Source organism: Prionailurus bengalensis, chromosome A2 (assembly GCF_016509475.1).
Source record: "Prionailurus bengalensis isolate Pbe53 chromosome A2, Fcat_Pben_1.1_paternal_pri, whole genome shotgun sequence".
NCBI lineage: Eukaryota > Metazoa > Chordata > Mammalia > Carnivora > Felidae > Prionailurus > Prionailurus bengalensis.
In genome coordinates this window covers 98,754,937-98,782,457 of record NC_057348.1, presented here as the reverse complement: position 1 = coordinate 98,782,457, position 27,521 = coordinate 98,754,937, and the positions used below count along the sequence as shown (strand labels likewise).

At 39.4% G+C, this 27,521-nt stretch overlaps 1 protein-coding gene across 3 annotated transcripts in view; it reads left to right on the top strand.

Annotated features, from left to right (window-relative positions):
• The window catches only part of SLC25A13 (solute carrier family 25 member 13), a 185,461-nt gene that overhangs the window by 5,321 nt on the left and 152,619 nt on the right, over positions 1-27,521 (top strand). For 2 of the 3 annotated variants that reach the window (XM_043588930.1, XM_043588932.1), the window contains exons 2-3: positions 9,041-9,105; positions 25,426-25,479. Coding sequence is in view for 1 of the 3 variants with exons in the window: in XM_043588929.1 (XP_043444864.1) it covers positions 25,426-25,479 (54 nt within the window). In the remaining 2 variants the exon portion in view is untranslated. The remainder of the gene's footprint in view (positions 1-9,040; positions 9,106-25,425; positions 25,480-27,521) is intronic. The other variant, XM_043588929.1, reaches the window with a different exon arrangement.

Below are 27,521 nucleotides of genomic sequence, written 5' to 3'. Positions count from 1 at the left end.
CGACTGCGCCACCCAGGCGCCCCTATTTTTTTCATTTTTTTTTAACGTTTTATTTATTTTTGAGACAGAGAGAGACAGAGCATGAATGGGGGAGGGGCAGAGAGAGAGGGAGACACAGAATCGGAAGCAGGCTCCAGGCTCTGAGCCATCAGCCCAGAGCCTGACGCGGGGCTCGAACTCACAGACCACGAGATCGTGACCTGAGCTGAAGTCGGCTGCTTAACCGACTGAGCCACCTGGGCTCCCCCCCCCCAAAAAAAAATTATTTTTGAGAGAGAGAGCGAGTGAGCACAGGGGAGGGACAGAGAGAGAGGGAGCCACAGAGTCCGAAGCAGGCTCCAGGCTCTGAGCTGTCAGCACAGAGCCCCACGTGGGGCTTGAACCCACGAAACAGGCCGTGTCCTAAGCCGAAATTGGACACTTCACTGACTAAGCCACCCAGGCACCCTGATTTGCTATGGCTTTCAAACCACATTGCTGAGGCCAAGAATTGTCATATACCTTTTTTTAAAAATAGCTTTATTGAGAATTCATGTACCGTACAATTCACTCATTTAAAGTGTACAATTCAGTAGTTTTCATATATTCACAGAGTTGGGCAACTATCCATGCTGTCATATGCCTTTGTAAAAATCTTAATCCACTGTTTACTACTAAGGACTTGGACTATATTTTTAAGCTCCATGCTTTTCTCATTTCTCATCCTATAACAATGCCCTATTCAAACGTTTGTTAATGAGGATGAAATGAGATTTGGGCTTATCACAGATCTTCTTTAAATGGGAAGTTTCTTTCCCTTATGGTAAAACCACTAGGTATTTAGTGATATCATAACATCATAATAAAGCAGAGCAGTTTTTGTGCTAGACAGGAAGGAAAAAAAAAAGTTTGAATTGTTTTTATGCTACCACGATGATGGTAAGTTTCTGTGGTTCTGCTGAGGTTTGGATTTAGAGTTTCTTAAATTGATGGAGCTGGTGAGGAATGGGTTTAAATAACACAGTGGTCCTCTCTCCTCCCTACCAGTCCTGTCCCCTCTTGCTAGGTAAAGAAACGGAGTCCCAGAAAAATGTGTAATTGGACCAAGTCCCCTGATAAACCCTTTTGCTTTTTGCACACAGGCCACATGCCTTCACCAATGTTGGTCAGCAAATAGAGAACTGGGGTGGGTGGGAAGGGTTCAAAGCCAAGCTATGGTGTAAGAAAGTCAGGGAGCAGGTCTTTTTGAATATTGACTTCTTCATAAGATTGGTGGAGGGGCTCTGACTCCTGCTTCTTTGACCTGATGTCCTGTGTCCAACCTCTGCTTTTGTTGAGTTCTCAGATGGAATCATTCCTCCCTGAGTTTTCCACTATCTGTGATGATTAGGCCTACTGAGCATGGTTTCTTCCTACTCTCCTTGCCCAGCATTTGCTGCTTCCTAAGCACCCATCCTTCCTGTCATGATGCCTTGGATGCCTTTGAGTGAGTCTTGGAACAGAGGAATGTGTGAATCTGCAGACGTGTGCTGGTTTTGCTGGGGAGTAAGGAGGATGTGCCCTTGCTGCAGTGATATAATTCCCTTAGCAAATGTATTTAACAGCAACTGAGCAAGCACTATTTTCATGGCCTGTTTAACCAGACCTTCTTGTTGGGTTAAATCGCCCCAATTTATGGTGGCTCTGGTCTGTTACCTCAGAATTATTCCCAGTGGTTTATTTGTAGCGTGGTGGTCTGGTTTGTTGATTAGAAACGTTTATAAGATAGAGTACTCGTACTCACCATTTCCTTTGGAAATTTGCTGTGCAGTTGCATGAGTGAAAATAGGCCCTGATGGTTCCTTTTGAGTTGAGGTGCTGACAACATAGCAAAGTTGGCAGTGTTGAAATTTTTAGTAATTTAGCCTAAATAAACCACTCTGTTTAATGACTGTTATTAGGCTGGTAGCTTTGTCTTGGTTTCCACACGTAGTCACAGTTTCCACATGTTATCCATGAAAATTGTTGACTTGATACAAGAGTCAGATATTTCAAGATACACTTATTGTTCTATGGTAAAACATCTTTTGTGTCAGACTTATGCAGTACAATTTGTAAGAAAACTGTAAAGTGTAGGGGAGGGAAAAGTTCTCCCGGACTCTCCTAGGGTCCCTGGCTGGATCTGAATATTAAACTGACAGAAACAGATGGGAGAAATGTATACAAGTTTCATTGAATTTTTACATAAACATGAGAGGCTTCACAAGAGAATGAAGACCCAAAGAAGGGACCAGAGTAGGAAGCTTTTATTCCTTTTAAACAAAGAAAGAGTGGATTTGTGAAGAATTGACAAGACAGAGGCATTTGGGCTAGGAGTAGTAAATGGTGAAGAAGTAACTAGGAGATAAGGGTTAGTTTAATAATGTTTAATGATGTACAGTTTAATGATGTACAGCTTTCTGGGTCCCCAATTCCCCATCTCTGGTGATAAGAATGTCTCTTCTCCTCCTAGTGCAGGGAGGGTACCCTGGTACCCTTCACATGGGGATTCTATGACTGATTTCAGGAAAGAGGGCTGTGGGGAGAAGGTCAGAGTGACTTTCCTCCTTTTGCTGTTTTCTCAGACTCCTTCAGCTTAAGATTTTCCATATGCCAAAATGCTACATTGTGGTGCAATATGTCCTGAACTCCATCATGAGCCTGATTTGAACAGGCTTGTAGCTCCAGGTGCCTGTTTAGAAGTTTCTCCAAGTTAGACACGTGATTTTTATATTGTCTGATTCTGGTCACAGTTCTAGACTGAGCAGTTGAGGAGCTCAGAACTGCTTTCTTATATGGGAAGAGGCTGCAAGAATGTTTTGTTTTGTTTATTTATTTTTAAATCAGTAGCTCTGGTTTCGTGAGGAGCTAAACAGGCAGGAGTGGTTATATGCCCACTTCTTCCACTAATGGTGAGAACTTGGACAAGTCTAACTTCTCTGGGTACTTAGTGTCACCTTATGGAAAACATAAGGTGATGTGATGAGTGTGATGTGTGTGATGTGTGTGATGAGCAAATGCAATGTAACATGTGAAACCACTGGGAATTATCAAGGAATGTCAAGAGATGTTGTTGCGGGCTGTGGGACATTTCCACCTAACTGAAAACCGGGGGACAAAGATATTATTTGACATACCTGAACAAAACGTAGCGTGCTTTTCATAAGCTTGTGATTCATTTTAGTATTCACCATAATGGCTAGCCTCTGGCTGCTTAGCCAAATTCTCTGAGTGGTCCACCTGGAGCTTGGCTATTAGAAGTTTTGGTCCATGGACCCGCAGCATTGGTTTACTTGGGAGCTTGTTAGAATTGCAGCATATTTTGAGGAATCTCCATAATGTTCTCCAGAGTGGCTGCACCAGTTTGCATTCCTACCGGCAGTGCAAAAGGTTCCCCTTTATCTGCATCCCCGCCAACATTTGTTGTTGCCTGACAACGTTATCCATTCTGACAGGTGTGAGATGGTATCTCATTGTGGTTTTGATTTGTATTTCCTGATGATGAGTGATGTTGAGCATCTTTTCATGTGTCTGTTAGCCATCTGGATGTCTTCTTTGGAAAAGTATCTGTTCATTGCCTGTTTCTTTACTGGATTATTTGTTTTTTGGGTGTTGGGTTTGATAGGTTCTTTATAGATTTTGGATACTAACCCTTTATCCGATATATCATTTGCAAATATCTTCTCCCATTCTGTCAGTTGCCTTTTGGTTTTGTTGATTGTTTCCTTTGCTGTGCGGAGGCTTTTTATCTTGATGAGGTCCCAGTAGTTCATTTTTGCTTTTGGTTCTCTTGCCTCCGGAGACGTGTTGAGTAAGCAGTTGCTCTGACTGAGGTCAAAGAGGTTGCTGTTTGATTTCTCTTGAAGGATTTTGATGGTTTCCTGTCTCACATTTAGGTCTTTCATCCATTTGGAATTTATTTTTGTGTATGGTGTAAGAAAGTGGTCCAGGTTCATTCTTCTGCACGTCGCTGTCCAGTTTTCCCAACACCATTTGCTGAAGAGACTGTCTTTTTTCCATTGGATATTCTTTCCTGCTTTGTCAAAGATTAGTTGGCCATATGTTTGTGGGTCCATTTCTGGGTTTTCTATTCTGTTCCATTGATCTTTGTGTCTGTTTTTGTGCCAGTACCATACTGTCTTGATGATTACAGCTTTGTAATACAGCTTGAAGTCTGGAATTGTGTTGCCTCCAGCTTTGGTTTTCTTTTTCAACATTACTTTGGCTATTTGGTATATTTCTGATTCCATACAAATTTTAGAATTGTTTGTTCTAGTTCCGTGAAGAATGCTGGTGTTATTTTGATAGGGGTTGTAAACTACCCTACAATCTATCAATTGCACTGCTACGTATTTATCTGAAGAATACAAAAATGTTGATTTGAAGGGGCACATGCACTCCAATGTTTATAGCAGCACTATCAACAATAGCCATATTATGGAAAGAGCCTAAATGTCCATCGACTGATGAAAGGATAAAGAAGATGAGGTAAATGTATATAATAGAATATTACTTGGCGATGAAAAGGAATGAAGTCTTGCCATTTGCAACAACATGGATGGAACTAGAGTGTATAATGCTAAGTGAAATAAGTCAGAGAAAGACAAATATCATATGATTTAACTTACACGTGGAATTTAAGAAACAAAACAGATGAACATAGGAGAAAGGAAGAAAAGATAAAAAGAGAGAGGGAGGCAAACTATAAGAGACTCTTAAATACAGAGAACAAACTGAAGGTTACTGGAGGGGTGTTGGGTAGGGGGATCGGCTACATGGGTGATGGGCATTAAGGAGGGCAGTTGGGATGAGCACTGCATTTTATATGTAAGTGATGAATCACTAAATTCTACTCCTGAAATCATTATTACATTATATGTTAACTAACTTGGATTTAAACAAAATTTAATGATTTAAAAAAGAATTCCAGCATTTTTGACTTATGCCAGGCCAAAGATTCTGTTGCATTAGAATCTGCCTTTCAACTAGATCCTCACGGGACTGCATGCACATTAAAGTTTAAGGAATATTGGTCTGGAGCTCTCATTACTGTGTAATTAAATGTAGCTACCTTTCTAAACCAAGGGTGCAGCACCTTTTGAATTGGTTGGAAGTTAGTCCAACTTTTTTCAGAATTAAATACATAGTGATAAAATTCAGTATAAATTTTAGGGTTTTTAGGGATTCATTTTGATTCCACATTGGGGTCAGGGTATTATTTTTGGAACACATGTCTGAATTATTATTTAAGGAAATGTATGATTATTATACAAGGGTTGTACTTTTCTCCATTTCTTAACTACCCACACATACTTAAAGTTCCCGAATATGAACTTACACGTATTCTCATTTTCGATATTCTCTCCTAAAGGTCACCAGTGACCTCAGTTCTGAAACTGTTGCCCTATCTTCTTTATTACTGGCCTGGTGGGACCCCCCCCCCCCATGTCCCACCCCTTTCTTCCTATAGCACCTTCTGTCAGCTTTCATAATGTCCCCTCTCATGGGTGGCCTCTTAACTCATATTATTGCTTTATTCTCCTTCGTGGGCTTCCTTTCGTCCTTCTTTTCCCCCCGAAATGTTGGTGTCCTGAGACTGTCTTCCCTCTGGAGGGTGATGGCTCCGTGTAACTCAGTCTGGGCAGCTCTCTCAAGCAGCAGCCTTGCGTTTTCAGCTGTTTGTTGGAAATCTCAACTTTTCTGCCTCAGAGATAATTCAAACTCTGCTTACCTAGAATTGAATTCATCTTCTTGGTCATTCCTGTCTTTCAGTCCGTAAATTAACTTTCCTGCTGATTAAAATGTCCGATTAGTTCAATTGAGTACCTGATGTGGTCAGCCAGGAGAGACCATCAGCAGTAATTTGGATATGGACAAAGAGATGGGTCTGTGAAACCCTTCTGCTGCCCTTCTTGTGTCCTGTCTCTTCCATTTATGCCCAGGTCTTCATTACCTTTTAGCCACAGCGTTTCTATAGCTTCCAAGCTAGTCTTGCCTTTGGTCTGTTCCTTTTCCTTCCATCTCCATGCTACCCAGAACCGTCAAAGGCAGCTTCTAAGATTGGCTCTTGTTCCCATGCTAATAGCAGTACTGTGTTCACATGGACAGCACCTAACAGTTTTTAAAGGATGTATTCGTGTGTGCGATTGATACCAACTATCTGTCAGCTCATACTGTACTGGGCTTCTAAAATGAGTCAGCCAGCAGACTTGTTTTCAAGAACTCACAGTCTAATGGGATTAAAATAACCAGATGATATGAAGACCCAAGCTTCAGTATTTTATCTTTATTATCAACAGGGTAGCCGCGAAGGTACTGTAGCCTCGTTTGACAGGGCAACTTAACGTTCAGAAAGGTTAAGCAAATAACAATAACAACAGCAGGTTCCATTTATTTAATACTTATAAAGTCAGGCACTGTTGTAGGCACTCTGTGTATATGAAGGAATCTAGTCTTCTCAACAGTTTTATGACATATAAGTGTTGTTCTTATCTCCATTATAAAGATGGGCAACTGCATCTGAACAGAGTATTTAATATTTAAGTCTCTTGAGGACAGAGAGGTTAAATGATTTGTCCAAGGGCACAGAGTTTAAAATTGGCAGATTTGAAGACAGGCAGCCTGGGTCCAGAGTCCACGTACATAACCACTGTGTGACATTGCCTTCTTTAATTTACCTTGTCACACAGTGTAGTTTCATGTTGCCTACAGAATAAAATTTAATCTCTGTAGCCAGCCAATGCCTCTTTGATCTTGGCTGTTGTCTAGTTTTTCCAGTATTACTGCACACTCATTCCCTTCGGATATCCTTCACAGTGGTTTATGAATGGGACCCCTGTTTGCATTGCTGGCCAGAAAGCTATGGCAACAGTGTAGCAGGGAAAAAGGGAGTCTGTTTGTTTGTTTGTTTGTTTGTTTGTTGTTTAACTTAGAGCTCAGTCAGAGACAGATATGTTTCTTGTCATTTCTCTATGTTGGTCAGCTGGGTTTTTTTCAGTTCTCTTTAGTTCTTAGGAAAAGGGGTCTTAGTTTTATTTTGCCATTCATTGAAGCACCTGTCAGGATGTTAAAATCCATGTCCTAGGTTTATAGTTATTATGGCTGGTTTGTTCTAATCAAGATTCAGACACAAGCCACACATGGCATTTGACTGATACACCTTTTAAATCTTGTTAATCTATATGTTCTCCTACCTCTCTTACTCTGTTTCCTTGAGGTTTATTTGATGAGGGAATTGGGTCATCTCTCCTATAGTTTCCTACAATTTGGATTTTGCTGATAGCTTCCCCCTGGTGTTCCTCTGGCCCCAGTGTTTTCAGACAAGTGATAGATATGGAGGCTTGATCAAGTTTAGGGTTTTATTTATTTTTATTTTTTGTTTTGGCTAGAGTACCTCCTAAGGGGTGCTGGGTGCCTCTCTCAGGTTATGGGGTACTTGGTACTGGGTACAGCATCAGGGGGCACATAATTGGTTGTTTCCTGTGTTGTTATGTTTGATCAGTGGGGCTTGGATGTTGCTTTTCTATGCCAACAACTGTTTGCATAATGGCTTATTTTATTTTTAAGGTTTATTTATTTATTTTGAGAGCAAGAGTGAGAGAGAGAGAGAGAAATATCCCAGGCAGGCTCCACACTGTCAGTGCAGAACCTGATGCAGGGCTCAAACTTATGAACCATGAGATTATCACCTGAGCCTAAGTCAGACATTTAATTGACTGAGCTACCCAGGTGCCCCAGAATGGCTTATTTTAGTTGGCTAAATTTTAATATTAACAGTCATTCTCATGTATTATGATTTTCATTCTTGAAACACACACGTGCATGTATATATGTATATATATTACAGTGAGTGTGTATCACAGTTATTACAAAAAATAATGGCTGTTAAAATCATTTGGATGTTAATGGCTGTAGAGTTTGGAATGGTGAAAAGATTATTGCTGATGGTTGTCCAACATTGTGAATACATGAAATGGCACTGAATTGTACACTTAAAAATGGTTAAAGTGTTAAGTTTTATGTATATTTTACCATGATAAAAACAAATCAGTTATAAATGGATTGTAATACATTGAATTAAAAAAAACAAAACAAAACCAATACCATCATTCTATGAGTGAATAGTATTCATGCTCCAAAAAGTGAAACTGAGGTAGAGGGTAGGAGGTAAAGTTCTTATTTAGCAAAGAATTGCCAACCAATAAAGGTAGAGGGCTTGATTGAATTGGAAAAAGGAAAAAAAATCATTTTGCAACCTGCAGGTAATAATGGATTCGCACAAGGGTCTCCAGTCGATGCCAAAACCATTCAGTGAAAGATAGTTGGAATTCCTATGGTCTCAAAGTATCTCCTTGTAAATTACTTACTAATTACAAAGGAGGAAGAAGGTACCTTTACAATGAAGGACTCTGCCGCAATCTGTGATCCAATTTAACATCATCAGGAAATGGGACAAGCTATCATCACTGATGTGATGTAGTAGGAAGTACCCAGCATATGCATAACTTTTGGAAACTTCTTGCTAACAATGTTGAATCTGAATCTAATCATGGAGAAACAGTCAGACAAATTCAGAAAGTAGGACTTTCTGTAAAACCTCTGGTCTGACTTCAAAAATGTCGGTGTTATGAATGAAAAGGCTAGATTAAAGGAGACCTCCAAAGAGATGTGACAGCCAAATGCAGGGCTTGGGCTTGGATCCAAAATAAATACGCAAAACAGTAAAATAAGTAAATGAAAGAATGCCCAGTTGGCGTAACTCGAATAAGGAGAATATATTAAGCGATTCTGTATTAGTTTACTAGGGCTGCCGTAACAAAGTACCACAGTGGCTTAGACAACAGAAATTTATTTTCTCACAGATTTGGAGGCCAGAAGTCCAAGCTCAAGGTGTTGGCAGAGTTGGCAAGGTGAGAGAAGATTTAGAATTAGCTCTTTGGCTCCTAGGTGACCTTTTTGACCCTGTGTCTTCACATGGTCTTCCCATTGTGTCTGTGTCCTGATTTGGTTTCTTGTGAGCGTTCACACACTTATTTTATTGCAGGTTGATGTTGACTCTGAGTTTGCGGATTCCTCTTCTTTCCATTGCCCACCGTCTCTGTTCCAGAGGTAAAAAAAGCTCAACCCCTGGTTCTCTTTTTTGGTGGTTCTTGAAGATTTGTTAGCCCTATTTTGGTGTCCATCGGCAGGTCGAGAAGAGCCTGGTCTTGACCTTTGTCCAGTTTTCTGTTGGACTATTTGTCTTTTCACATTGATTTGTTCTCAGAGCACTTTTAAATTAAGAACCTTGGCCCTTTGTCCTATCTGTTGCACATTTTTTGTGTAGTTGTTTGATGTTTAACTGGTTCATACTCACTTTTGATTTCTTTTTTATGTTACATATTAATCTTTTTGTTTATGGATTCTGGGCCATCAGTCATGTTTAAATACAGCTTCCCCACTTCATATAAGAAACCACTTGTGTTTTTCTAGTACTCTTTCTCTCTTTTGGAAGATTATTTACTAATTATCTGCAGTTATTTTGATACAAGATGAAAGGTGGGGAACCAGTTTAATTTTTGTTGTTGTTGTTCAACCCCAGGGGGTCACGAACTTTCACTAGTGCCACATCACCAGCTGGCATGACCTGCTGCCAGCCCAGGCCAGACCTTCTGCTGGCTTAGGTTCTAAAGGGAAAATACCGTCAGTTCAGAAAGCCAAGAGAGCCTCCCTTGGGGCTCAGCTGCCTTCCAATGACTCAGTCAGCTCTGCCGCTGGGAACATGGAAACGGTGTCAGTAACTGGGAACCAAGGCACTGTTAGATTCTCCCCCAGCATCCACCACTTTCATTCAGTCCTTCCTTCCCCTGTCTCCTCCACACTCACGGATAACACAGGAAGTCACATTGCTGGTTAGTGATAGGGTGAGAATTTAAATGTCCATTTGCAAAGCCCATAAAATAGGGGCAGATAGCATTCTGTGAGGGAAATCTGGTTGGACAATCTGGAAAATCTTCCCAGAAGAATTGGCATTTGACTTAGGTCTTGAAGAACTGCAGCATTTTTAAATTTTCCAGAATGTGCAAAAAAAATATAGAAGAATATAATGAACCCCCCATGTTCCTATCTAGTCAGTTTCAGGAATTATCAGCTTATGGCCAATACTGTTGCATTTATATCACTGTCTCTCTTCCATCCATCCCCCTGGTGTTTTCAAAGCAAATCCCCAACATATTGTATATGTAAATATCAGTGTTTATCTCTAAAACAGATTTTTTAAATGAACAACCAAAATACTATCATACCTAAAAAAATTCGGTGATTCTTCAATATGATCAAATATCTGTTCTGTACATGTTTTATACATTTCCCCCTTTCTTAATAATTTCTTAAATAGTTTTTTTTATTGTTACCTAAAGAAGGCCCAGGCATTGCAATTGGTTGATGTGTCTTAATATTTCTTAATGTCTAGGTTCTCTTGCTCTTTCGATCTTGTCTTCTCTCTTTTTTCTTCTGAAAGCCAGTATAACATAATGGTTGAAATCCTGGACTCTGTGTTCAAAGTATGACTCTGGGCAAGTTACTCTATTTGTACCTCGTTTTCCTCATTTATGAAAAGGGGCATAGTTGTATTTCTTTACTGGGTCAATGTGCTCATGTTTGTGAAGCTCAGAGCCAGGCCTGGGACATAGTAAGCTTTACAGAAGCGTGAGCTGTGGGTTTGGAATCAGAGAAGTTGCTCAGAGTAACATTGCAAGTCAGCAGACTGTGGGAGAGAGCAGAGGAGGGCTCATGTGAGTGAAATTTTGTGCAGTCTTGAGGATGCGAATCCTGGCTGTGCAGAGGGCTCCTATTTCTTTTTCTTTTGGCTTCCTGCTGGGTTCTTGATATTTCTTCAGTTCTATGATGTTGATGCACAGAGGAATTTTGAACAAGTAAGGTATTATTTAGTGGAAGCAACTTTTCTATTGTCCTTTTGATTTGCTGCTTTCCCTTCCTCTGCATTTATTAAGTTCGCTATTCTCTTGCAGAAGCCATTTTAACTTTCTCTGGCATTATCTGGGCTCCAGCAACTTGTAATCTCCTAAGTAGAACCTTTCAGCACTTTATAAATATGTCATATACTTTTTATATTCCTTTGTTCCCCATCAAGAACATACATCCCAGTCTTCAGAACAGCACAATCAGTTTTTATTCATTTAAGGAGCAGTAGTAATTTGACACTTGCTAATATGTAACAAATTATATTGGGAGCTGTAATTACAATTGCAGCTGGTTCCTAATTATACTGTAACCTTGATGCTTTAAAAAAATTAAGACTGAGTTCAACCTGTAATACTGGAGAATAATATTCTACATTAGGCAGGTCTGCCTTCTACTGAACCATGGGCACTTATGTATCATAATGCCAAATTAAAAATACTTTTTTTTGAGAGAGAAGGCACAAGTGAGTGAGGGGCAGGAAGAGAGAGAGAGAGACAGAGAGAGAGAGAATCCCATGAGGGGCAGAGAGAGGGAGAGGAAAAGAGAGAAACAGAACTCATGTTTACCCAAGGCGGAACTTGAACTCATGAACTGTGAGATCATGACCTGAGCCAAAGTCAGATGCTTAACCCACTGAGCCAGCCAGATGCCCCTTAAAAGACTTTAATTTGAATTACTTTCACCTACAGTGTTGTCCAGAAGTACCCTTCATAAGGATAGCTTCAGGTCCCCATCCTGGCTTGCCAAATTCTTGGCACATCCTCCCGGTATTAAAATTAGTGTCAAAACAACCTGGCCTCTTGGGTCATTTTTGACTCTGTGATTTACTACTACTACTCACTTAAGAGTAAGAGTCTTATATCCTCAATTTCCTTATGTGAAAAATGGTGATGTTAATGACTCTTCACCTTAGTTTTAGTGATGTTTAAATGAGGTCAGATGTGAAGCCTTCTAGCATCATGCCTAGCATAGAGTTAAGGACTCAATAACAGTTAGCTGATAAGTGTTCATTACTATAATCAATAATGAACAATCCAGCTCCAAAGACTTTTACCTCTGCAACCCCCAACTCCAGCAGAATGATGATCTTAGTTCTGTCACCACTCTAATTTGTGATAGCACGTATCTCCACCCACATTGTACCAAGCACTCATTGGTAAGCCTGTCATTTCCCTCGTGGGGCAGGGTCTCTGGTTTATTTGGCATTGTCTCCTCAGTGCCTGGCGCTGGGCCTGGTACATGGTATGCTTCCCAGAGGCGATTGCATTGCATGAATGAACAGCACCATCTAAGGCAATGGTCTCAAATCAGGGTGGGGTAGTTTTGCCCCCAGTGCATATTTGGCAAGGTCTGGACACATTTTTGGTTGTCACATCCCCGGTGGCAGGGGGGGAGGAGGGGGAGGAGGTTGCTACTGGCATCTAAAGAGTCATGGCAAGGGATGTTGCTAAACATCCTACAGTGCATCTGATAGCCCCCTATAACAAAGAATGATCTGATCCAAACTGTCAATAGGGCCAAGGTTGAGAAACTCTGGTTTAAGGCAACCTGACTGCCTGGGTTGTGGCCCTGTGGAAAAGGCATGGGGCTTAGGGTAGATCAACCTGTTTGACCTGCATTTTTCTCAGCTATAAAAGAAGAAATTCCCACCTGCTTCAAAGGTTCTTTGAAAAGAAAGGGAGATTATAGAGGTGGGTGCCTAGTGACTCAGCCTACTTAGGCTCATCTTCATTGTCCTGGCCACTCATGATTTTTTTTTTTTTTAAGACTTAGTATTTTTGAATAGTTTTAGGTTCACAGCAAAGTTAAAAGGAAGGTTCAGAGAATTCTTATATACTACCTGTGCTTACACATGCATAGTCTTCCCCATTAGCTTTCTTCAGAGTGGTACGTGCATTACAGTTGATGAACCTACACTGACACATCATTATCATTAAAGTCCCTGGTTTACATTAGGGTTGACTCTTGGCAGTATACGTTCTATGGGTTTGGACAAATTGTGTAATGATACGTATCCATCATTGTAGTATCATACACAGTATTTTCACTGCTCTAAAAATCCTCTGTGCTCTAACTGTTCTCCTTCCCTACTCCCTAACCTCTAGCAACCACTCATCTTGTTACTATTGTCATACTTTTTGCCTTTTTTAGAATATCTTATAGTTGAAGTCGTACAGTATGTAGCCTAATCAGATTGGCTTCTTTCACTCAGTAATATGCATTTAAGTTCCCTTTCGTGTCTTTTCATGGCCTAATAGCTCATTTTTTTTAGTGCCAAATAATATTCCAATATCTGGATGTGCCACAGTTTATCCATTCACGAAGTATACCTTGGTTGCTTTCAGTTTTCAGTAATTAGAAATGGGACTGCTGTAATTATTAAACATTCATGTGTAAGTTTTCGATTCCTGGGTCGTATGGTAAGAATATTTCAATTTTTTAAGAAACTGCCGATCCGTCTTCCAAATGCTGTACCATTTTGCATTCCTGTCTGTAATCGATGAGAGTTCCTTTGGCTGCACATCCTCACCAGCATTTGGTGTTGTCCATGTTCTGGATTTTGTCAGTTCTAACATCTTGGTGTTTTAATTTGTATTTCCCTGATGGCAGATAATGTGGAACCTCTTTTTATATGTTTACTTGCTATCTGTACATCTTTCTTGATGGTTTTGTTAAGGTCTTTGGCCCATTTTTTCTTTGGGTTCTTTTTTTTTCTTACTGTTGAATTTTAAGAGTTCTTTGTGTATTTTGGATAGAGGTCCTTAATTGGCTGTTCTATTGCAAATATTTTATCACAGTCTTTTGTTTATCTTCTCAGTTTCTTGACTGTCTTTTGCAGAGCAGACATTTCTATTGTGATGAAGTCCAGCTACTCAATTCTTTCTTTCATGGGCCATGCCTTTGTTGTTGCATCTACAAACACCTGAGCGGAGCCCAAGGCCATCCAAGTTTGCTCCTGTGTTATCTTCTAGGAGTTTTACATTTAGGTCTGTAATCCATTCTAAGTTAGTTTTTGTGAAAGGTGTAAGGTCTGTATCTAGAGTCTTTTTTTTTTTTTTTTGCATGTGGATGTTTAGATGTTCAGCACCATTTGTTGAAGAGGCTGTCTTTGCTCTGTTGTCAGATCAGTTGCCTGTGTTTATGTAGATCTATTCCTAGGCTATCTATTGTATTCCATTAAAGATTGGTAATAATCTTGTTGGAAAATTGACCCTTTTGTCTTTCTGTAATGTCCTTCTTTATCCCTTATAACTATTTTGCTTCAAAATGGGCTCTGGCAGAAGTTAATATAGTTACTTCTGCTGTCTTTTGATTAATATGTTTGTGGCATATCTTTCTCCATTCATTTACTTTTAATCTGTAAGTTTTTATATTTACAGTGTGTTTTTTGTAGATAGCAAATAATTGGGTCTTATTTTTTGATACATCTTACAAGCTCTGTCTTTTAATTGGTGCTTTTAGACCATTGATGTTTTAAAGTAATTTTGATTATCTTGCTTGGTGTTTTCTGTCTTCATGGTTTGTGGTTTTGTGTCTGACATTGGTTTGGAGGAAGTTCTCAGTCATTATTATTTCAAGTAATTTCTTCTGTTCTTTCTTTCTTCTCCTTCCGGTTTTCCTGTTATATGTATATTATACTTTCTGTAGTTGTTCTGGAGTCCACTCCGTTCCCCCCCCCCCCCCCAGTTCCTTTTTCTCTTTGCTTTCAGTTTTGGAGATTTCTATTGAGATGTCCTCAAACTCAGAGATTCTCCCTTCAGTCCTGTCCAATCTACTAATAAGTCCATCGAAAGCATTCTTTATTACGCTTACAGTGTTTTTGATTTCTGGCATTTCTTTTGGTTCTTCCTTAGCATTTCCACTTTTCTGCTTACATTGCTGACTTGTCCTTGCATGCTGTTTACTTTATCCATTAGAGCCTTTAGCATATTAATCACAGTTGTTTTATATTCCTATTTTGATAATTTCAACATTCTTGCCATATTTGATGCTGGTTTTGATGCTCTGTTTACTCAAATTGTTTCCTCAGATTGTTTTGTTTTGTTTTGTTTTGTTTTTTTGCCATTTGCTATGCTTGTAACTTTTTCTTGATAGTCAGACGTGATGTACTGGATAAAAGGAAGTGCTGCAAATAGGCCTTTGGTAGTGGCACGGGGGGAAGGGCAGCAGCGGTAAAGGCAGAGGAAGTGTTCTGTAGGCCTGTTATTAGGTCTCTGCCTATTAGAGAGCCTGTGGTTCTGGCTAGTGTACTTCACAAGTGTTTCTCAGTTTTGTTTTTTTTTTTTCTCTCCTCTTAGGTGGGAGAGAATGGCTAGAGGTGCCTGGAATAGGGTATTTACCTTCCCAATGGTAAGCTAGGCTCTGATAATACCCCAGCAGGTTAGGCTCTTACTAAATAATTTCTCCCGAGTATAGATTTTGTTATAAAGAACAGAATGCTTGGATGCCTTTCAGAATGGTTCCGTTTTCTCTCCTCCTCCTAGAAGTGCAAAATGAGTTTTCTCCTTTATTCACTGTCAGAAACAGGTTGAGTTTCAGGAGGTAAATATGGAGTTTCAGGTCACAAATATGGAGAACCCCCTATGGCTGAGTCCCTTTACAGTTTTTAAATCTCTGTCTTGTCCACACTGAGCCTCCAGTGGTTTGTCATTTACAGTGACAGGTTTTTCCTACACTGACACTGGTTCTTGGCTTGGGTTCTAATTGGTCCTTCAGGTAACTTTCTGAAATAGATAAGTAGATTTGTCACTTCACCCATTTTATAGATGAGGAAACTAACTTGGAGACGTTAACTGACTTGTCCAGGGTCACCAGGTTAGCAATACACTGGAACCCAAATCTTTACCCTGAACCTGGTGATGTTTGATTATGTCACAGTGAGCAAACACCTCTGTCTCCAGAAAGAGTTGAAAATATAAACAGAAATAGATCTATTTTAGAAAAGACTCATAGTCAAATTTTTGACTCTTGGGAACATTTACTGGAATGCTAACTTTAGCTGAATAACAATAATAATAAAATCTAAAATTAGTGTGTTGAAAGTAATTTTAGCATAACAGCACACAGCTAAAATACCACCATTCATTTCTTAACAGTTGTACTCTGTTTCTTAATACAGAATTGTAATGATGATGGCTTTATCATTGTTTAATATTTGTCTACAACAGTGCAGAGTTAAATCCAACACACTTCACAGGCTACTGAATCCTTCTGATAAACATCTCCAGCACCCCTGAAATGACCCGTTTGTGTAATTACCTGGCGGGTTAACATTTGTGGTATCTGCTGCCTTATAAGTCTCCTGTTGAGTGATATGAACTTTTGAGGGTTGATGACACAGAAAGGTTGTGGTTTGAAGCATGCTTAACAAGGCATCTTGCCTGTATACTTGTTTATATTTCAGTAACTTTTTCATAATCACTGCTCTTCCTTTATTAGAACTTAGGGAAACTGTAGGGTGAGGAATGAGGGACTTAGTGAATTCAATGAAAAATAACTTTTCTTACCTTTGATGAGACACCTCATTCTTTCTTCTTTTCAAGTTAATGGTAACTGTGGTTTTGGGGAATTCCAAACTTTCTTTGCAATTACTGATTGTATCAGTCAAGGTTCACTTACAGAGAACAGCAGAATCCACTCTAGCTGGTTTAAGCAGAAGGAGATTTATTACAGGGTATTAAATGGCTTACAGAATTTGTTGGGAAGGTGAAGAAACAGACTTCAGGTTGAGCTTTCAAGAGTGCCTCCCAGGCACAGCAGAGCAGGCCACCAAGGGAGCAGTCATGAAGTGGCCTGCCAGAAGGGGAGTGTCCAGAAACATCCTGCCACTGACATGGGTAGGAAGGAGGTTGCCACAGGGAAATCAGACACTTGTAGCCATGATGTTGCTGGCAGAAACAGCAGAAGCATGGCCCCCAACTTCCAAATCTTTGCTTTCCAGAATTTTGCTTCCCAATCTCCTCCAGCTTCACCTGATTGACAGCACTTAGGCCACGTAGCTGCAAGGGAGTCTGGGAAATGTAGTTTTCACCTTTCCAGTCTGTACAGTACATGAAGATGTGTGGTGATTCAGTTCAGGAAGATAGAGGGGAAGAAGAGTTGGCCCCAGTTTCTCAATTCTTAGGCCACACCCTAGTATTGCTTTCCCTTGGGATTCAGGTCCACCCATGACGCTTACTTCCTCTGATTCAAAAGACCAGAAAGGAACGTTTCTCCCTCCACCTCCTTTTGCTGCTTGTCACTACATGCACTCCCATGCTTACACAGGGACTAGCTCACTTTTGATGAGCTGCCTCTTCTGGTTTTTATTTCATATCTAAGGTAAATAATTACTTCATGACAGTAGAATTTTCCGGGTAAACCTGTGCTTGCCTTGGCTTTCAGACCTTTTAGGTTTGGGAGGGCTGACTGAAGGCCTGGTTGTGCAAGATGAAGTTGAGATCTTGGGCCCTAGCTCGGTAGTTCTCAACCGAGCCCCACATTATCATCTCGTGATGGAGCTTTCAAGGTACCCATTTTAGAGATTCTGCTTGGATTAGCCCCTGCAGCCTAATTCGATAGGCCTGGACATTGATAAAACCCAGAAGTCCCTCAGGAGACTTGAATGTACAGCTGGGACTGAGAACCGCAGTCCTAACCAAACTATGAATTGGACATTAGCTAAAGCTGTGGTTCTTTTTTTTAATTTCTTTTTTATTGTTTGTTGATCTTAGAGAGATACACACAGAGTGTGAGCGGGGGATGGGCAGAGAGAGGGGGACACAGAATCTGAAGCAGGCTCTAGTCTCTGAGCTGTCAGCACAGAGCCCGACGTGGGGTTCAAACTCAGAAACCACGAGATCATGACCAGAGGTGAAGTGGGATGCTTAACCGACTGAGCCACCCAGACACCCCTAAAGCTTTAACAGCATCAGCATCATCATCAGGAGGACTTGTTAAACTGTGAATTGATGGCCCCACCCTTAGAATTTCTGATTTGTAGATCTGGGGTAAGGTGTGATCATTTGCATTTCTAAATGGTCCCACTGGAGGCTGATGGTCCGGTGCCCACACTTTGAGCACCAGCAGCCTAGAGGAAGGTATCTATTTTCATTGACTGGATTTGATTTCTACTTGCCTGGAAGACTTTCTTCCTTAGTCAACATTTTTGGAGCATCTGCTTAGTTTCTGTTCTTTGCTGGAGTTGGGGATGTGGACATTTGAGGAGGTCACGATCTTACATCTCTAGAGCTTTTCACTGGAAGAGGAAAGCTTTTCTTTTCTTTACATTTCCTTCTTCAAGTTAGTATCCCTTATTCTGTGTAGGTTTTCTTATGTTCTTCCCCGCTGCCCTCAGACCTTGCAAACTGGGGCACACAATTCTGTACCACTGCGATTTGTTAATGAGCCTACAACTGTGGCTTGATTTCAGTATTAGAAAGCCACTTAAAAAAAAACATTCTTACGTGTAGGAAAATCTTGCCTGGTGTTTTCCTTTTTTTGGCTGCTTGGACTCATATTAAAATGAGAGTGAATTTATTTGTCCTGTAAGGTATCTTTCTGGTCCTCCTTGCCATGTTTCCTGTCCCCGCCTTTTCAAAACCGGTCATTTGAAGTTATGTTATTGTTATTTATTTATTTTTTTTTATATCTAGGATGCACCTAATTCATGTATCTGTTTCGCAAGTGTTATTGACAGCCTGTGTAAGCTATTGTATCTAATGTGTGTCCTGTCAAAAATTTTACATATTCAGTGGTCCTCAAACTTTGCCCCATGGAATGTTGATTCATAGAATTGATCTGAAATTTCCATACTAAAGTTCAATAAAGGTAAACCTTTCCCATTTTGTGGAAAAAATATACAATGCATAGTTTTTTTCAGTTTTAACCCCCTCCTTTTTCCCGCCCCCTCCCCCCCCCCCAGGCTTGGCTATTTATGAAAGTTAGCTGCTACAATACAAAATTCTCTATTGTATTGATTTAAGTAGCAAATGGTGATATTTCATAGTATCTGCCAAGAACCCTTCACCTCCTTGGTTATTTTCCTAACTATGTTTGAAAACTAGTTCCTTTATTTAAAATACTTGCTACAAAATTTTTGTTTAATGGTGAAATCTGTTCTTACAAATGCAAATTCAGAAGAATGATGATCAAATCAGGTAATTAGATTATAAGAACAGTAGCTGTAAATATTTACATGCTGTTAGTATAAGAAAAAAAATACCTAACAATGAAATTCAGCCTTCTGGAAACAATCTCAAGTTTGATGAATCTTCAACAGGCTTGTTAAAGTGATGCAGAGTGTGCATGCTGGGCAGCTGTTTGAGTTGGCTTAAAAAGGGAGACTACATTTCTAGAGTTCCCCTTTTCCAGCTCCTAGAACTTTCTGGGTATTGATTTTGCCACCAGGTAGGCTCCATCTCAGTACACCTTCAGCACACTGGTACTTCTAGCTCTAACTTTCTGTGGTCTTGAATAAAGCTGTGTAAGTTCTTCCTTGACTGCCCATGATACCAAAACAAGAAGATAAGATGGGAGGTAGAAGTAGAACTGGGAATTCTGAATAGCCCCACAACACTGGGGAAATAGATGGGATTAGTGCAGAGGTGAGGAGACCCAGGAAGCTGGCAAAATTTTTTTCGGAATCCATCACCTGTTGAGCCATAGTTACTTTGTGCTTCAGTACAGTGTATGCAGGACCTAATACATATTTCAGTGGGCCTCTGGGAAATTCCATGGTGTATCTAACTTTGAATCTAGTCTCAAGAAGTAGCATTGGTTGGGGCTAAGCTAGCAGAGGAGGTGAGTTAGCAAAACCTCTATGTTTAGTGGTTTGGTGAGTGTTCTTGAAGATCCATGAGTTCTTTTCCCCTCCTTCCTTAATTTTTTCCTTCTCAAGTTATGAGCCATCACTTCAAGAGTAAGCATGGTTGAATATAAACACCTTTCCATAAGAATATGAATAATAGATTCCACACGTTTAGTGCTTTAACTCTGTGTCCTTTTTGGTACTAAGCACTTTATGTAATTTTCTCTTATCACTCTTTCAACCATCCAGGACTTCCATTTTGCAGATGAAGAAAGTGAGGCTAAGAGATCAGGGATGTAGCTCAAGGTCACACAGTTAGTGACTTTAGAGGTCACACTTGATCCCCAATCATAGGTGGCCTGACACTAAAGCCATATTCTTAATCACTGGATGGACACTATAAATTGGTGGTATTAGGAGAAACTGGGAGATTCTTGATTTCTAGGCATGTATTTTGTTAATGGTTAACATAAGTTATGGTCTGTTTGAAGCTTCCTGCAATGTGACTCAGTGGAAAGACCAATACAGTAGGGGATGGAAGATTTGGGATCTGATCCCAGCTCAGACAACACTTAGAAATGCAAGTATGAATTAGTGACAAATCTGACTTTTGGGGAAAAAATTGACTCTCTCTGAGTATTAGTTTCTTCTTCTGTAAAGTGGGGCCAATATTATGTACTCTCCACGTCTCAGATTTTGCTGTGGGGATCCAGTGAGGTAATGGTCTTACATTGAAAATATAAAATGTTCTATGCACATTAGATGACATGACTTAGAATTGTTGGGTCCCTATATGGATTTTTTTAATATCTATCTTACAGTTTCTTTATCCTTTCATCCATGGATGGACAGTTAGGTTGTTTTTGTGTCTTGGCTATTGTAAATAATGGTGCAGTGAACCTGTGGGTGCAAATACCTTTTTAAGTTAGTGTTTTCATTTTTTTCAGATAAATGCCCCAAAGTGGAATAGTTCTGTTTTTAATTTTTTGAGGAACTCTGTACTGTTTTCCACAGTGGCTGCACCAGTTTACATTCTCACCAGCAGTGTGTGGGGTTTCCTTTTCTCTACATCCTTGCCAATACTTGTTATATCTTATCTTTTTGATAATATCCAGCCTAACAGGTGTAAGGTAATATCTCGTTGTAGTTTTGATCTCTGGGAAAATCTTCTACCCATTTTTTAATTGGATTGTTTGTTTTTATGTTATTTAGTTGTAGTTCTTTATATATTTTGGATATTAGCCTCTATCAAATACATGTTTGCAAGTACTCTCTCCCATTCAGTAGGTTGCTTTTTCATTCTGTTGATGGTTTCCTTGCTGTGCACAAGCTTTTTAGTCTGATGTAGTCCCACTCAACTTATTTCTGCTTTTGTTGCTTTTGCTTTTGGTGTGATAGTAAAACAAAACAAAACTCATTGCCAAGACCTGTGTCAAAGGGTTTACCACCTGTGTTTCCTTCTGGGGATTTTATGGTTTCAGGTGTTAGGTTCATTAAGTCTTTAATCCATTTTGAGTTAATTTTTGTACATGATGTAAGATAATGGTCCAGTTTCATTCTGTTACATGCAGTTTTCTAGTTTTCTCAAAACCATTTATTGAAGAGACTATGCTTTCTTCATTATCTCTTTTTAGCTGCTTTGTTATAAATTAATTGATCATATATGGCTGGGTTTGTTTCTGGGCTCTCTATTTTGTTTCACTGATGCATCTATTTTTATGCCAGTACCACACTGTTTTACTCACTATAGCTTTGTGATATGGTTTGAAATCAGGAAGTATGATGCCTCCAGCTTTGTTCTTTTTTCTCCAGATTGCTTTGACTATTTGCTTTTTGTGGGGTGTGTGTGTGTGTGTGTGTGTGTGTGTGTGTGTGTGTGTGTTTGTTCTTGGTGGTCGCATACAAATGATAGGATTGAAAAATGCCATTGGGGGGCGCCTGGGTGGCTCGGTCGGTTGGGCGTCTGACTTCAGCTCTGGTCGCGATCTCACAGCTTGTGAGTTCGAGCCCCGCGTCGGGCTCTACGCTGACAGCTCGGAGCCCGGAGCCTTCTTCGGATTCTGTGTCTCCGTCTCTCTCTCTCCCCTCCTCTGCTCATGCTCTGCCTCTCTCTGTCTCAAAAATAAATAAACATTTAAAAAAATTTTAAAAAAGAAAAAAAAAGAAAAATGCCATTGGAATTTCAATTGGAATTGTAATAAATCTGTACATTGCTTTGGATAATGTGGACATTTTAACAATTGATTCTTCCAATCCATGGGTCCAGAATATCTTTCCATTTATTTGTGTTCCCTCTGGTTTTTCATTAATGGTTTGTAGGTTTTAATATAAGATTACTTGCCTTAGTTAAATTTCTTCCTAGGTATTTTATTCTTCTGATGCAATTGTAAATGGAATTGTTTTCTTTATTTTTCTAATAATTTGTTATTAGTGTGTAGAAATGCAGCAGATTTTTGTGTATTGATTTTTATATCCTGCAACTTTACTGAATTTGTTTTTTAGTGCTAATGGTTTTTTGATGGGGACTTTAGAGTTTTCTGTATATAATATTGTGTCATCTGCAAATAGTGACAGTTTTGTTCTTCCTTTACAATTTGAATGCTTTTAATTTCTTTTTCTGGCCTAGTTGCTCTGGCTAGGATTTTCAATAACTATGTTGAATAGAAGTGGCAAGAGTGGACATTCTCCTCTTGTTCCTGATCTCAGAGGAAAGGCTTTCAGCTTTTCATTGTTGAGTATGATGTTGGCTGTGGGCTTGCCATATATAGCTTTTATTATGTTGAGATACATTCTTTCTATACCTACTTTATTGAGATATTTTTATTATAAATAGATTCTGAACTTTGTCAGGTGTTTTTTCTGTCTATTGAGATGAAAATATGATTTTTATTCTTCATTCTGTTAATGTGGTATATCATATCAGCTGATTTGCGGATGTTGAATTGTCCTTACATCGCCGAAGTGATTCTACCTGATCATGGTGTGTGGTCTTTTTGATATACTGTTGAATTTCGTTTGTTAATATTTGTCGAGGATTTTTGCATATGTGTTCATCAGGGATATTAGCCTGTAATTTTCTTTTCTAGTGGCATCCTTGTTTGATTTTGGTATCAGGTAATGCTGGGCCCATGAGTTTGGAAGAGTTGCTTCCTCTTCTATATTTTGTAAGAGTTGGAGAAAGATTGGTATTAATTTTTCTTTTAATGGTTGGTAGAATTCACTAGTGAAGCTAGCTGGTCCTGGACTTTTCTTTTTTGGAAGTTTTAAATTACTGGTTCAATCTCCTAACTAGTATTGATCTCTTTAGATTTTTCTATTTTATCATGATTCAGTCTTGGTAGGTTTGTAATGTGTTTATGTAATATGTAATATGTTTCTTGAATTTATTCATTTCTTCTAGGATGTCCCATTTATTACTATAATTGTTCATAGTAGTCTTTTATGATCTTTTGTATTTCTGTGGTGTCAGTTGTTGATGTCTTCTCTTTTGTTTCTGATTTTGTTTGAGTTGTCATTTTACTTGGTGAGTTTAGCTAAAGGTTTGTCAGTTTATCTTTACAAAGAAACAGCTATTAGTGACATTGATGTTTTCTATTGTCTTTTTAGTCTCTATTTCATTTATCTCTGCTCTAATCTTTGTTATTTTCTTCCCGTATGGATGGTGTTCTCCTGTGCCTTAGATCTTAGCAGAGTTACAGAGTGAAAGCTTTGTTTCTTTCTCTCAGAGAGGTGTAGTCCTGGTGGGGAACACTGAATGTGCATGTGGGGGTTAGTCATGGAAGAATGCTATGGGAATTTAGGGCAGGGGAAGTTCACTCTGCCCAGGGAAGACTTTATGAAGTGCATGGCATAATGAATTAATTAGATTTTAAAGGATGTGGTATTCAAATGGAGCAAGAATTGTTCACTTTGTGGAAACTTACCTTTGCTTTTAAAAGGAAACTCAGCTAAGTACCTAGGGTCACCATATGCCTTCTAAAAAATACTTATGGACTGTCTTGAAATGTGGAACTGGAGAGTATTTCTCTGCTGTTCAGAGGGTTGAGGGGCGCCTGGGTGGCTCAGTCAGTTGAGCGTCCGACTTCGGCTCAGGTCATGATCTCTCAGTTCATGAGTTTGAGCCCTGCATCGGGCTCTGTGCTGACAGCTTAGAGCCTGGAGCCTGCTTCAGATTCAGTGTCTCCCTCTCTCTCTGCCCCTTCCCCGCTCATGCTCTGCCTCTCTCTATGTCTCAAAAATGAATAAATGTTAAAAAAAAAAATAAAAAATAAAGAGGGTTGAGGTGTTTTTATGCTGTCTCATCTTCTCCAGTGGTGTTTGGCCTATTCTACCTCTCTCAGAATATAAACCTGAAAGGAGGGAATCTTCTCCTGAAACCTTTAGGTTGGCACTATCATTATTCTTAGGTTGGTTAGCATTCTGTTTTTTCCTCCTTAAATGAACACCAAAGAACACTAATTCAGAATTTTAAAGATTACCAAATCTTATGGATAAAAGTAGCATTGGTGGTTGCAAGTACTCAGCTGAAATTAAAGGAGTTATCAGTCTTGCTCTGGGAAACAAGGTGACCAATCAACTTGTTTCAGAAAAACTACCTCTCCCATTCCAGTGATTAGTTAATAAAATTATTCCTGACAGTGGCAGGCCAAGAAGCTCAAGCAGTTACATATTTAGAGACAGAGAACACATTGTCCAAAGATCTCAGAAGAGCCTTTGCAAACACACAGAAAGGATTTAGAACAATTTGCATAAATCTCCCTGTGGATAGTGCCATGGCTCCGGTATTAGGGTGGTTCCAGGAACCCCTCCTTGGCTGTATCATGGGGTGACGCTGTGCTTGGTGAGAATTCAGTCTCATGACGGTTTTTGCCAGCAGGATTGGGTGATGGGACACTGAATAAGCCCACTGTTTGGTTCCACATAAGGACTCTTTTGTGTTAGCCTGGGGTAGCCATATTCAAGTTTGTCTTGCTTTTTCCCCACTAATGTTTTTGGACTTTGTGGGCTGGGGAATTAAGCACAACACCTATTCTGAGCTAATCTGTCAAATTTTGTTCTTGAAAGGTAACCGTAGCCCCTTGTATTTCGAGAATGTGGAGAATAATAGTCATACCTTTGGAGACTTCTGACTTCTGAAATTAAAAGTCGGGGAAAGGAGGAGAGCTCACATGGCATGCCCAGATAGGCGTTCATGTGTATTCCTGGCGGAACTGTGGGAAGTAATTCCCTTGGTTGTTAATATGATTTGCCTTGTTCACTAACTTCCTTAAGAAGTATGTTCTCTTGCATAGTTAACAAACAAGTTGTACTTTGATATTTAATATTCCTCTATGAAAGGGTATGGGTCACTTTGGTGTGTAGTTTAAAAAATGCCAGGTGATTCCAAATCTGTTTCAGCTTTTCTTTTTTTCTACTTATTTTTTGGAAAAAATGATATTCATTAGACCACATATTAAGAGCTTTACTGGTTTCTTGCACAGCCTGTTATCATTCTAGAAGCCACATAAGGAGTCCAATTTAAAATCCAGGGAGCAGTTTATGCACTGGGGAAATTTGGTGCTCTAACTACAAAAACGAAATCCACTAATTTCTAACCTGGAGTTTATTTTCTTTCAGTCTGCTAGCTTGATGTCTCAGCTTTGTTCTAATAATATAAACATTTTTATGTTTATTTATAGGTGGTTTTAACCAAGAGAGCAGATCCAGCTGAGCTTAGAACAATATTTTTGAAGGTCAGTATAAAAGAATCTATTTTGTTTCTTATTTGATTTGTGTTCTCAAATTTTTAAAGATTATTTTCAAACAGCTCTTTATTTCATTGTTATATTTTTTGAAAAAATCCCCAAAGGTATCTCTACATAAGACTTAGGAAAGAGATCTGTTACAATTATATGTATTTTTTGAAATGCATCAGAAACTAGTAGGTGATTGTTTGTGATGGTAATATGGTTTACATTTTAATTCCTTTTCTCTCATATGGTGTCAGATACTGGAAAGGAGTTGCTGGGGCATTTAGTCTCACGACTCATTTACCTTTCCAGGATTCACCTGTGCGGTTTGATGATCATGCTTTTTCTCCTAAGATGTTTAAAGCTCTTTGTAAAATTCCCATGATCCTTCATCTATCCAGAGACAACTACCCTTGCCTCTCTTTGTAGAAACCCATTGTTGTCACCCTCATTGTCATTACCCTCATTTAATTGCAACTGTAGTGCCAGGTGAGGAGCCCTTGGTGTGAGTAACAGTACATATTAGATCACAACAGATATCACATATTTCCTTGGTGTCTTACATTTCCCCTAGGTTGTGACATTGGGCAGTGAATGAATGATACTCTAATTAAAAGTCTACCTCGGGTCCCAGACGGTGAACCACATGTAATGTTACTCACCTGGAATTAAAGGACTCAGAAAAGGACACTTTTATAAAGATCATTTTAAAAGCATATATGTGAGCTTTTTCTAAACATGATGGAAAACCAGCTGTGCTGTACAGACAGAGGACCAGGGCTTCAAATGAGAAACTTGACTGTCTGTCATGTCCCAGATAATATGGCTCAGAAAGTTACCAATGCTGTGAGCATCACTTTCCTCATCAAATTGTGTTACTATTAAAAAATAACCAAGAAATCAGAGAATTTGAACACTGACAGGGTTATCTGGTGTTAAGGAATTGTTACTGATTGATTTTTAGGCCGGATGATGGTATTCTTATTGCGAGAGCTACAAAGAGTTTTTTTCTCTTAGAGATACACACTGAAGTATTTACAGATGAGATTATGATGTCCGAGATTTGCTTTTAAATCGTCCAGTTTTGGTGAACTATGGTTGGTGTGGTGATGGTTTTTGAAACTGGTAGATGGATCATTACATTTCTTACCCTGTTTTCTCTATATTGTACATGTGTGAGCATTTTCATAACAAGTTACAAAAATTTTTAAAGATTCAGTGAAAAAACTTGGATGAAAGTGCCCAGCACCTGATTTGCATTAGATACTGATTCAGTAAATGCTTGAAATTAAATGATTCAAACACGACAGAGAGAGGCTTCAAAAGGAAATGGTTAAAAATATGAGCAGTTTTTGGGGGAGGAAACGGGATAGATTTGTGAGGAGGTTTGGATTATGTGTAAGAAAGTAGAGTTGTTTATAAATTTGGTTTTAGCCCAAGAGGACAACACTGTGTAGAGATTCTAAGGTAGAAAAGGATTCTAGAGAATGAAAGGACAGGAAACAGAAATGCTTTGTTTCTCACCTTGGCCTAGTTGTTGCTCTGCATTCAGGGCCCACCATAATTGGGATGAGGTGTGTATGAGGGAACCATAGACATTGTTAGTATGTGTATTTAAGGTCTATATTATAAAACTCTTACGATGTAATTCGGGAAGACCTCTTGCAGGAGAAGAGCACTTGAGCGGGCTGCCAGAGAGCCTAGAAAAATGGATAAAGCTCATTAACTTGACCTGGCAAAGTCATAATCATTCTTTGAACTCTGTTACTTCGGTTTAGCAATAGTTGTGGGCACCCTTCTGACAGGAAATGGGGACAGCTCAGAGTGTCTTAATAGGTGGTGCATCGTGGATACCTACTGGTCTTTTGGCACGATTTGGTGGAAAGGCTCCAGGTAAAAGCTGTGTCTACCTTTTGAGGCCACATGGCAGCTGGCGAGGTTAGTTTAAGATCCTACTTTGGAACAACGTGTCTTTTCCAGCTGCTCCATGTCAACAGCAGGCAGGTCTATGGTGGAGGCAAATATTGGTCAGGGAGACCAAAGGA